The 13,250-nt window shown below is 43.2% G+C and overlaps 1 protein-coding gene across 1 annotated transcript; it reads right to left on the minus strand.

The window, feature by feature from the left end:
• Positions 1 to 498: 498 nt before the first annotated feature.
• ZNF281 (zinc finger protein 281) lies at positions 499 to 5,510 on the minus strand. Its single transcript, XM_049770624.1, is given in 2 exon segments — positions 499 to 5,248; positions 5,250 to 5,510. Coding segments are annotated over 2 exon segments (2,847 nt in total). The 3' UTR covers positions 499 to 2,662.
• Between the last annotated feature and the right edge of the window lie 7,740 nt (positions 5,511 to 13,250).

Raw genomic sequence — 13,250 nt, forward strand, 5'->3', positions numbered from 1 at the left:
GTCATCTTCAATATCTTAGCACTTCATCCTTTTCTAAAACTGTTAGCTGACATAACAATTAATTTTTCTATTTTAAGCATTTTTAATGCTCTAGGCCATTTTTATTCATGTCATAGGGTCATTGCATTTTTGAGGCAAAAATGCACTAGATAGAATCATGATATTGGAACCTAATTTAAAATAAAGCATCATTTAACAAGCTCTCTGGAATATTTAGGATGACAAATCCAATCTCAAGAAGAAAATGTTCTAACTTACACAACATTTAATTTCTACTGTTCCATGTCATGTGTCTCCAACACAAAAAATTCAACCAACATTCAAATGAGACAAACCTAGGAACAAGAAAAGACTGAAGTTTTAAAAGTACGACAAAAATACAAGTCCCCAAGATGCAGGTGGTAACAATGATGTGACATTTTATACAACAGAGTTAATAGAAAAAAATCTGGAAAAAAAAGTTAGCTGTATATTAAGTGATACCTCCTTTTCTTTCAATTTTGTGATTAACATCTTTTATTGGTAGTAAACTAGAGGAAACAATCAGAATAATACATATGCAGTATTCAGTACACACAATAAAAGTTAAAGAAATTCAAAGCCTGTATAAAACAAAACACTGGAGAAAAATCATACAGCTTAAGATACAGTGGTAAAGGTCCTCTCCATCCTTGGAGATTACAGCATGTATTCTGTACCCATAGAACTTACTGCACTTTACCAAAATAATACAGACTTTTAGTAGTGAGTGTATTTCAGAGATTCAAACACATTTTCTAAGAATCTTGCAATGACAAAAAAGTGACCCTTTAGCCTGGTAAATAAAGCAGGCATATGGGAGCAAAGTGGGAAAGGAAATTAACTAGTATTTTGTAACCATTTTTTTTTTATAATTTCTTATTTTCCAAACACTGCTTTCATAACAGAAGTGTTTTACACTTGCACAATATTAATTACTTTATTATACATGGAAGCCTGTGGTAGGCTGATTACACAATAAGACTGCAAACAACCAGTGGTACTTTTCTGACGCCAGAAGAGTACATAAGACTGAAACATCACTGAAAAGTACATAAAAAACTCATCAGCATAAACATCAAAGTACATTAAAAAATATAATCAAGAAAAAATACAATTGCTAAAAAGTGGTTTAGAGCAGAGCTACTACCTTATCAGTAGCTTCAAATGGCAATTAGCATTCAGAGCAAGTTTGGATGACGTTACAGGACCCCTGTACAATACTGACTAATGCACCCTTTCAGAAATGTACATCAAAGGCTGCAATTTCACAAAGAGGTTCTGGTATCATTACTAAATGCAAACACACTCATCCCTCATGCTAGTCCTTTCACCAGTTGGAATTACCACTTTATTAGTATCTATCGCTGAGTATGTGAGGTTTCATTATACATGGAAATCTACACCGGGGTACTGTTGGTTTTTTTTTTAAATGGTGGTGGGGGTAGCAGGAGTTATCCTATTATTTGGATGCCATTAGGCATAGAAGATGCATATAAAATGCATGATACATTACCAACTGAAATGTGAGTCATCCTAAAACTAAAACTGTCAAGATTGAGAGAGCAGGGAAGAAGGAAAAGCCCAGAACTCTGAGACTGACAAAAAACATAAAAACCAAAGTGTGTGTGGGTAATATGTACCAGCATAGACAAGAGAATGATGTGGTTAAGCCATGTATAATAAATAATGCATACCCCAATTACAAAGAGTTTAATTCCAACTTGGTTCTAATACTGGAACCAACCACTAACCAACTTCTTGGGCTTCAAACCCATGCCAGTTGTCAGGAGGCTCTTAATGAACTACAGCCTTGTTATGGCTAGGAAAAGGAGAGGGTGCTTTTATTATTATTATTATTATTTTCCTTCTTTTATTAAAGCTATCATTCCAGGCTTTGATCAAAGATCCAATAAGATTTGTTCTACCAGGCTGGAATGAATGTGGTTTGGACGTTCAGAGTAAGTTTTTAAAAGCTGCAACAACAACAACAAAAAATATATATAGGTAGCCAACATCTCAGAAATTTGGATCAGCCCAGATGGAGACAGTAATTTGAAATGTTTTCGATCCCTTACATAAATGATGAAATGTATATACCACATCAACCCTTAGAAAGAGCAATTTGAAATGTTTTTTCGATCCCTTACTTAAATGATAAAATGTTTTATCATACTAGCTGTAAATTGGATATTCCATTACAGTGATAACGTACAGAATTTCCATGCGTTATTACACTTTCCTGAGAATAAAGCAATTAGAATAAACCTTAATCCTAGAACAAAATTGGGTGTTTGTTTTTTTTTTTTTTGCGTTTTGTTTTTTTGTTTTTTATAGAGGGTTTTTTTCTTTTTTGCATTTAAAACTTTTGGGCTATTCCCTGACGATCTACACATGTAAATTTGATTGCTAAACATTGTCACTTTGAAGGTCAAACTATTTTTAATCTATTGATTTTGATTAAAAATCATAATACAAACAGAGCTAAAATCACGCTAACAAAATAAACTAAATATGAAAAGTTGCATTGAAAGGGCATTACATTATTCTTAATAGGATCGTGTAGAAACATTCCAATGGCAGTGTTCTCAAAACAAAACAAAATTACATTAGAAGAACCTCCAGCCGGGCCACTTTGGGGACCTTACCTGTAACTTTGGCTGGTGGGTGTCTTTACTCTTGTACTACATGGCTCACTTACATCAGACATCATATTTGTATACCCTGAGAAATCGGACACTGAAGTCCTTACTCTATGGTCCACTTCTCCATTAGAGTTAGTGACAAAGGTCATTGGCACCCTGCTGCCCGACTTAAACTGAGAACCAAACGCTTGTGCAAAGTTCTCAATCTGGTATGTTGTTCTAGGCTCTAGGTCTTTCTGAGGATCTATCTGGCTAGCTAACTCCTGAGATGGAATCTGAAAGCTTGTCGAAGACTCCAAGTTTTTCTGTTGTTCCTTCTGGCTAGACAATTTCTGAGATGACGACTGGAAGGCAGATGAAGTCTCTAAAGTTTTCTGAGAATCTATCAGGTCGTCCAGCTCTTGGGAAGGTGTCAACTGCTGATGTGTAGCATCCAAAGCAGATAAATAAAGACCTGGTTGAGATCCAAACAACATTCCAAACGGAGGCTTTGGCAATGAAGATGGCAACACTGAGGTAACAGATTGGCCGAAACCACACTCCAAAGGAGATGTAGTGTATATCTGTTTTTCTGGAAATAAAGTGTGGTTGTGGAGAGGTGAAGACAAACTGACAAACTGGAAACCGTGTCCAAGAGTAAAACTTGTATTAGAGGATTTTTCAAAAGCCTGCTGGAGGTATTTGGAGTATTCTTGTAACACGGCTGCCTTATCATTCACAGGCGTTTGGGTGCCCGGGCTCAAACTTCCTTCTTGGACCAACTCTGAGTGTTCTCCTGAGGTGTGTAAATCCACTCGGGGCTCCGCAATACTGAAAGGATCCTCTTTCTGGCTTTCTGATTTGTTGGAGTATTGATCCAAAATACTTTGTAAAACCTCATCAGGAATTCCAGACTTGTCGTGACAAGACTTAATTTCAGCATTGAGAGCTGAGGAGTCAATGAGTGACAAGGGGGCCTCATTGTCTAGAACACTGACACCGGCAGACTGGATGACAGACTGCTGCGAGACCATGTGGCCCACGTTTATGGAAAAGGCACTGTTGCTGCTGGCAGTTGGTAAGTATCTTCTCTTCTTGGAAAACTGCATGGCATCGTCATAATTGCTACTTATCTGACCTTGTTTGCCACCTGCACTTTGGAGGAGACTAATGGTCTCCACGCTGTTATTGGTCACCAGGCCAAGGGAGCCACTGGGTTTCCCAGACAAGGGCTTCTGCCCAATCAGGTCTGGCAGTGGCGACACAAAGTTAAGGTAGTTTTTCTCATTGCTCTTCCTGCTTCCCTTCTTGAAGATGAGTTTGGGCACCCTTTTCTGTAGTTCCTCCATGCCGGGGCCCAGGATGCCCCCGCCGGAAGAGGCGGACGGCATCTCCACCGAATAACTCTGCAGGCTCATGCTGTTGGAAAGGGATGACTCGCCGGCTTTCCCGGGCTTCTGCTCCTTGTTCTCCACAGCAATGCCGCTTTTCGACTTCGCTTTCCTCCGCGAGGAACTTGTATTTCCCTGAGACAACGCAGCCAGATTGCCCATACTGTTGTGGTTCGCCGTCCCCACCGCAGCCGAGGCGGAGGCCGACGCGGGGTCTGCGCTGGCGGCTCCCTTGGCTATGGCTTCCCCACACGTGCGCCTGTGCTTCAACAGCCGATCGGTCCGTGAGAAATACTGTTGGCAAGTGTCACATTTATATGGCTTTTCTCCACTGTGCGTCCTCTTGTGTCGCTCCATGTGGTACTTCTGGATGAACTTCATGCTGCACTGGTCACAGCCGAAGGGCTTCTCCCGGCTGTGGATCTTCTCGTGCCGCTGCAGGAGGTATTTCTGGATGAACCCCATGCTGCACTGGCTGCACTGGAAGGGCCTCTCGCCGGTGTGGATGAGGACGTGGCGCCGCAGGTGATAGGAGCTGCGGAAAGCAGCGCTACAGTGATCGCAGATATGAGGTTTCTGGCTGGGGGACAGGATGGCACCTTCCCCTTCTCCCGCCAGCGATGGTTTGGAAGATGCACTTGGCTTCCTCTTGGCTTTGATTCCCTGAGATTCTGGCTTTGGCCTCTTTGCCTTTTTGACATTGGCATCCTGCTTTGGCTCCTCGTGGTTGCCGTGGGGGTCGTCAGTCCTGCTGCTGAGTAGCACGTCGCGGTGGTGGTGGTGCTGCTGCTGCTGCTGGGCCGCTTGCTGCTGCTGCTGCTGCTGGCCATGCTGGTGCAGAATACTGAGGTCCTGGATGACGCCGTGGCCGGCCCCGTCTCCGCCACCACCGAGGCCCGGCGACCGCTGCTGCTCGTCGGCGCCGGCGGCGAAGAGCCCCGCAAAGTGGTGGTGGTGGTGGTGGTGGTGATGATGGTGGTGGTGGTGCTGCTGCTCGTCGGGCTCTGCGGGCTTCTCCTGCTTGATGCTCACCAAAGACTGCAAGAATCCCCAGGAGGTCCTCTGCGGCGGCGGCGGCGGCGGCGGCTGCTGCTGCTGCTGCTGCTGCTGCTGCTGCTGCGAGGACGGGAAGGACGCCGCCGGCTCCTTCTTGAAAGTCATGTCCGGGGCCACCACCACCGGGGGCTGCTGCGACGGCGGCGGGGGGGGGCGGCTCGGCCGGGGCTGCGGGGGTCGCGTTGGGGAGCACGCACTGCGGGGGAGGGGCGGCCGCGCCCGCCGGCCGGGTGAAGCTGGTGACCGGGGGCAGCCGGTGGTTGAACATGACCAGACCCTGCGGGAAGCTGGGCTCCATCTCGCGCGCGCCCCTCCTGCCGCCGCCGCTGGAGCCGCTGGAGCCGCCGGAGCCGCTACTGCCGCCGGTCCCGCCGCCGCCGCCGCCGCCGCCGCCGCTCAGGAACCCGCTGCCGATTTTCATACCCCGGAGCAGGCCTGGCTGGGGAAGAGGCGGAGCGAGAGGGAAGAAGGAGGCAAAAGCTGGGACCGGAGACCGAGCCCCCCGCGCCGCCGCCGCCCAGCCCAGACCCTCATTCCCAGCCCCGGCCGGCTCGGCACGCCACACGCTCGCTCCGCAGGCTCGGCCGCTGCGCTTCCGACGCGCCTCGCCGCGCGCCCGTCCCGTCCCTTCCCTTCCCTCCGCTTCGCTTCCCTCCGCCTCGCTCCCTCTCCCAGCCCCCGGCCCACCGGCAACACTTACGGGTACCGCCGCCGCCGCCGCCCGCCGTCGCCTCCAGTTAATAAAAATAACGCCGTCCTCTCCACAATGGAATTAAAAGCCTCCCCGGCACTGCGCAGCCGCGCCGCGGGGAATGCTGGGAGCTCCCCCGGCTCCCGGCCCGAAGGGAGAGCTCGCGTCCCCGCTTTGCGCCTGCGCCGCAGCTTCCGCCCGGTCAGGCTCGCGGCCTGTCCATCACTATGGGGCGGAACGAGGGGGGGGCGGTTGGTGCTGAGGAACGAAGGGAGGGGATTGGGAAAGGAAGGGAAGGGAAGAAAAAAAAAGCCGCTTCCGAGATGGTTCAATGTGATTGGTCGGATTCTCCGAGAGGGGCGGGGCTCCTGGGGGGGAAAAGCCGCGTTGCAGGGCGGGCCCTCCCCCGAAGGGGCGGGAAGTGAGGCGGGCGCTGCTGGCGGCGTCGTGGCGTGGGAGCTGCAGAGAAAAGGCTGATAGAAAATCTGGTGGAGGGGGGCGATGAGGATCGGATGGTCGGTTGGGGGTTTTACTTCGCCTTTCAGGGGACAGTCTGGAGGTCGAATTAGAATCCAAACCCTGTCAGGGGGCCTGGATTGACTTGGATGGCCGCTGCCAAGCCTGCCTGACGTTTCCTAAGGCTCTGGACTAGGAAGAAAAGTAGAATGCTTTTTGTTTTTTCTTTTTACAGTTATCACCCTGTGATGACTGGATGAGATGGGGTCACCCTGATTCTGGGTGCGTGTCCTTTGCGTTTTCGAGGAGGAAGGCTCCTTTAAAACCGCAAGCGAGTTACCGTTGCAAGGAATAAAAAAAAAACTGTCTTGATGCCAACCTACCTGAAGGCTACTGGGAAAGGCAGCCCCGAGTGTCATCCAGGTGTGGCAGTCTTGTAAAACACGCCCCCGCACCTATTTCCATCCTCCTCAAGGGTGTTGTAAATGCCCACAGACCTACCTGCTCAGTCTGCCTCAATGAGTCGTGCTTTTTTGCCGCGTTAGATTGCTGCCTCCTGCCTTTTAGGTCATTTATGAAAAGAAAATTGAGCCCCCCCCCCAACCCTTGTAGGAGCTGCGTTAGAGTCCTCTTGCCTTGCCCTTTTATGTAAAATATTGAGGAATGCAAGCACGTGGCAATTTTTGTCTTCAGGGGAGGAAAAGACCAAGTCAATGACTGAAATCAAAGGTAGATGAAAAAAGATTCAAATATTTATTCAGTGTCTTTAAGAGTGCACTGGTTATCATATTGAACGTGCAAAAATCTAAACCACTTTCCTAATAGTATTTATCAATGATGAGAGTTTTCCCTAAAGGAACTATGATTTCTTGACATGATGTTTAAATGAAAGGTTTCTCAAGATTTCTAGCTAAATAAGCCTCCTATTAAATAATAACTTTCTCAGAGAAGTCGCACAATTGAAACTACAATGGTCATTAACTAACCTTTGAGGGGATCCTCGGAGCCTGCTCAAAGACTTCAAAAGACAGTATTATTTAATGAGCATTTTGAGTTAGCAAGAAGTGGGTTTTTTTTTTTCCCACTTTAAGCAACTGTCTGAGAGCATTCTGTCACTTAAGACTGTAGAACTTGTAAGTTGTCAAGCATCACTTACAGGTGAAAAGAAAAGACCAAACCTTCCCAAAACTTAAGGCAGTGGTAAAATACTAGTCCCTTTACTTAGGTGTCAGCGTTTTAATGGCTGCTGGGATGCGTATAGGCTAGTTCAAGCTTGAAGGGCAAGGGGACACTCATCTGAAGAGCCAACTTTGTTCTTCAGTTATCAAGATAAGAAACCTGTCATTTCGCTCATTCATTCTGTCAACCTTGAGATACACCGAGCAGACTTACCTCTGCGCTGCACACCCCATAGATCAGGAAGATGGAGAGGCCCTGTAAAAGAAAATGGAGGGAAAAAGCTGTTAACGCTAATCATTTCAGCAGTAGAAATACCTGAAATCAACTTTCCTGGGAAGAGACAAAAGAAGACACACTTCATCAAGGTCCATTTATTTTTCTATTTTTCAACATTAGAGAAGTGTACCTTGAGCATTTATAAGATAGCATTTCAGCACATCATTTGCAGTGGCTGTGCAAGGCAGTTCTTGTGAATAAAAATAGAAAAATAGCATCTGTGTACATAGACTATTAATTAGAAAAATCAATATGCTAGTCCTTGAAAGATAGCTAAGTAATGAAAAAAATCAAACTTACATAAAAGTTACTTTCTCTTCTAAACCTTTTCTGGTAAAGTTAGAGGCTTTGGAAAGAAAGGACTAGAAAGCCATTGTGTGCTAATTTTTTGAAGGCTTTTCTTTAGGGTAAAGCTCAAAAATAAATTAAACTTAGAAAATGTTACTTAAGTATCACAGAAGTATGCCCAAGTCTCAGTATTTCTTTTTTTTTTTTTTTTTTTTTTTGGTTTTTGGGTCACACCTGGCAGTGCTCAGGGGTTATTCCTGGCTCCAGGCTCAGAAATTGCTCCTGGCAGGCACAGGGGACCATATGGGGCGCCGGGATTCGAACCGATGACCTCCTGCATGAAAGGCAAACGCCTTACCTCCATGCTATCTCTCCGGGTCTCAGTATTTCTAAGCACTGTTTGAGACTTTAGAAACTATATTGTTTACCACCTACAACTGTAGTGGGATAATTTTTTCTTCTTAAACACCAAAGTGTAAATTAGAATGACAAACTTAAAAGTTCCAGGGCAGGGCCGGAGAGAGCAGAAGGTCGGTGGTTCGAATCCCGGCATCCCATATGGTCCCCTGAGCCTGCCGGGGCAATTTCTGAGCAGAGCCAGGAGTAACCCCTGAGAGCTGCTGGGTGTGACCCCAAAAAAAACAAAAAAAAACAAAAACAAAAAAGTTCCAGGGCAGATTTGTTCTGAAATAATTCTTAAAATACGAATTCAAGTTCAAAAAAAATTTCACATTATCCACTACTGATTTCATTTCTATTGAATCCTCAATCTGATAAAATTTCTAGAGACCTGTGATTTTAGGACTTAGATTTAGACTTTGCTTTAGTTATTATAAAATACAAGCTCAGATAAATGTTAATCTTTTTTTTTTTTTTTTTTTTTTTTTGGTTTTTTGGGCCACACCCGGCAGTGCTCAGGGGTTACTCCTGGCTGTCTGCTCAGAAATAGCTCCTGGCAGGCACGGGGGACCATATGGGACACCGGGATTCGAACCAACCACCTTTTGGTCCTGGATCGGCTGCTTGCAAGGCAAACGCCGCTGTGCTATCTCTCCGGGCCCATAAATGTTAATCTTAAAAAATAACTTACATACGACTCTTAAATCTGAAAACCTTACATTCTGTAAAGCAAATAAAACACATATGGTTTTATCTATTAAGGAAAATAGGGAACAAAAATTATTCATGTGGGGCTGGAGAGAGTGCAGTGGAATAAGGTGCTGATTTTGGACTTGGCCAATGTGGGTTCAATCTCCACCAGTCCATATCATCCCCCAATCTCCACCTGGAGTGATTTTGGAGTGCAGAGCCAGGAGTAACCCTTGAGCATCATCAGGTATAGTCCATAAATAAAAAAATAAAAAAAGAAAGAAATTGATCATGTATTTTTGCTTGACAGAAGCAATAAAACTATTATTTTTATTGTTAAGTATTTACAAACTTATAATCATATATTAGTGACAGGTTTAGACTACAATCTAGAAATGATTACCTGAATTAAATGTTATGAACAATTTCAAATAAATATAATATAGTAATGTTGTAACGTATGTCTTACCTCTGAATTCTTACATCTCATAGATAATAGAAATAGTTTTGAATAGAAATAGGATTGAACAAAACAGAAACAAGTTGTGTTATTGTCAGTTTATGCTTTGACTTTATTTTTAAGAAATATTTAAATTTATAAATGTAAACAGAAAGTTGACGTATACTCTGTGACATTTTACATTTGGATATTACCATAGGCCAATAACCCGGCCAGTTTTTATGCTACTATCTCTAATTTCAAAAACTAAAACTCTTGCAGCATCTGTATTTGTATTAGGAGGAAAGAGGAACAGTTTTGATTCTTCAGAAACTCCCATTGGGAAGAAAAAAGAAACTTCATTAAACAGTAGCTATCTAACATCTCAAGTAAAAATTAGATTACTTTTTTTTTTTTTGGTTTTGGGGTCACACTTGGTGGTGCTCAGGTTACTCTTGGCTCTGTGCTCAGAAATCGCTCCTAGCAGGCTTTGGGGACCATATGGGATGCTGGGAATCGAACCTGAGTCCATCCTGGGTTGGCCGTGTGCAAGGCAAACACTTTACCGCTGTGCTATTGCTCCAGCCCCCTAGATTACTTCTTAAAAGTTAAACATTAATATATCCAAATACTAAGGCCTATTGGGCAATTACTATATTTAAATTAAATCTTAGAATAATCAAAAGCCCTTTTTTTTCTGGTTCTGCAGTAGGAATCACTGTTGGTGGTGCTAGGGGGTTGATCATAAACTTTAAAGATTATAGCCCAGGGAAGTATTTTCACTGTGTGTGCGTGTGTATATATATATACACATATATATATATATATATATATATATAATGTTTCAAAGCTTTTTACTAATGCTTAATTTCATCTTTCAAAGGTCTGCAAAGTACAGAGTGGGTTCTAGCTGCTTAGATGAACTCTTATTTTTTTTTAATATTTTGGAGTTTTTTGGCCCATAGCCAGCACAACTTAGAGCTTACTCCTGGCTCTGTGCTACTCTACTCAGGGATCACTTCTAGGGTTGCTGAGGGACCATGTGGAATTCTGGGTATCAAATCTAGGTCAGCTGCATGCAAGGCAAGCACCTTACCTACTGTATTATTGCTCTGGCTCAGATGGACTCTTTGAAAGACTCTTTATTTTCCCCTATACCAGTTAGTTAAAAAAAAAAAAAAGTCCTTGGGGCAGGAGCAGTGGCACAAGTGGTAAGGCATCTGCCTTACCCACAATAGCCTAGGACAGACCGTGGTTCTATCCCCTGGTGTCCCATATGGTCCCCCAAGCCAGGAGCAATTTCTGAGCGCATAGCCAGAGCGTCACTGTGTGTGGCCCAAAAACAAACAAAAAGTCCTCTCTGACTTATGGAAAAACTGTATCATAGTTTACTAAGTAGTATAGTTGCTTAGTAATTGCTAATTTTTTATTTCATGTTGTGTTATATACAATCAAAAGGTCACTCAAATTTTAAATGTTTATTAAGTCAGAGTATTTTGGTTTTTTTTTTTTAAAGAATATTTTGCTTTGTGTAATAAATAAGCTCCTGAATATAAATGGTTGGCTATATTATTGAAATGTTTGCAATGTGATTTTTTTTAAAAGTAATAACAGATTTTATTTGGAAAATCTGAGGAAGGGATGGGAGAGGAGGAGAAATAGAGATAGTAACATGAGAAAGAGAAATAGTGACGTGGGCAAGAGAGAGCCCCAGTACATACCTCAGCATTAAAATATAAACGTAGAAAACTCTACATCTCAAGAGGGAAATGCTGTAACACATGTGCAGCACCAACATGTGAGCCCAGGGAGCATGTGCACACATGTGATTTTTTGAGAAATTTAGCTGCTTCTGTGAAATCTACATGCTTTGGAAACTAACGAACTCTACTAAAATGTATATAACAATTTCTATGATTTTGTCTATTTTCTATTTTCTTAACATATGTATACATATACATATGTATTCACATACATAGAAATGGCACATTTTCTCTGTATCTCAGTAAAGTGAGGCAACTATAGAATATATATCCAAACAGATTGTTTTGTGGTACTTGCCTTACAATTGCTATACAAAGAATTGCTATATAATTAATTTGACTGTTTTTTGTTTTGTTTTGTTTTGTATTGTTTTTTTTGGAGTGGGGGACCATACCCAAAGTGTTCAGAACTTGCTTTTGGCTTTGCTCAGGGATCATTCCTAGCAGGCTCAGAGGATCATACAGGGTGCTGGAACACAAGTCGACCATGTTCTGCTCCTCTATACTATCTCTCCAGCTCCAATACACTTAATCTAATAAAAAATGAATCAGTGCTAAAAAATCTCCCTTTTCTCCCTAATTCCCAAAAAAGAATTGAGATGGCAAAGAATGCTAAGTAAAGGGAACTTCAACCTCAATTTTTTTTCTTTTCTTTATTTTCTTCTTTAATGTTTTGGTGGTGGTTTTGGATGGGGTGCAAGGATTATTGGGCCACACAATGGTGGTCAGAGCTGACTACTGATTCTGCACTCAGGGATCAATCCTACTTAGACTCGAGGAGCTCAAATAGGGATGCTGAGGATTGAGCCTGGGTCAACAATATGCTCTACTTTCTCTCTCATTCCATTTCCTTTGTATTCAACAGATGTGTTCTTGGACATGATAGGCCCATAAACAATGACTTCAGAGACATAAAAAGTGTGCAATTTGAAAATACTCCCAACAATTCTGCTGCCTTTCTTCCTATCAGATTGTCTCCCTGAGGCCATCCTCTACCCTCCACCCCCAAAAAACATGTGAGAGGTAAAACATTACTACTGATATATTGTCTGCTTCACACAGGGCAACTTCCCCCTCCCCACTGATTTTTCCATGTATTCACAGTTGTATACATTTATATCTAACTCTACAGAACTTCAAAAATTCTTTACTGTTGAAAACCCCATGTTCCCCAAAGGGAAGAAATAAAACAGAGCTGAACCTAAACTCTTAAAAAAAATAAAATAAAAAACTCTTCAATATTATATATAGGAGCCACTTTCCAATCCTTGCCAAGAGAATACCTTTAAGAATAGCTGCAAGGAACCAACTGCCAAACTTCAACTGGCACTGAGGTGTCTGAAACTCCTCATACCAACATTCTGTTGTGCCAGAGACAATACTGCAAGTTTGGGGCATTTCTGAAATGAATGGTTTCCTATGTCCATCAAGTAGATTCTGCTGTCCCAGATGCAAAGGGAGCTCTTAGATTGTAGCATTTCTCAGTGTTTCAGTTCAGTAGAAACAAGTCATTGCACAGGAAGCATCCCCAGTATAGCAGGATTCTTGCAGTGTGTGTGTTTTATGGGAAGGAGTCATGACGAGGGAAGGAACACCAGGATATTACATCTGATACTGTACATGTTAAAAATAGAAGCTTAAGGGAAAGAGAGGGGGTGGGTGAGGGAGTGGAAATTAGACTATTATTTTATCTTCCATTATCTATGAAACCCTAAAACCCAAGATGGCTTGATAAATACTTCCCCAGTTAGAGGAATCCATCGAAGAGTGACAGCAGCTAGCATCATCAGCTGGCAGCTAGTCTGTTCTGTTTGCATTGATTGCTCCGTACTTTCATGGGCACTTTTTGATTACTCCCAGATCATCATGATTGCTCCCAGAGCAGTCTCCTTTTAAGCGGTAATATGTTCTTTCCTGGTGACACAAAGAACAGGAAAGGTGCCACCACAGAGGGCACACTGCCTGCTTATGCATCAGAAT

The sequence above is a fragment of the Suncus etruscus genome, chromosome 3, assembly GCF_024139225.1.
Source record: "Suncus etruscus isolate mSunEtr1 chromosome 3, mSunEtr1.pri.cur, whole genome shotgun sequence".
Classification (NCBI taxonomy): Eukaryota; Metazoa; Chordata; class Mammalia; order Eulipotyphla; family Soricidae; genus Suncus; species Suncus etruscus.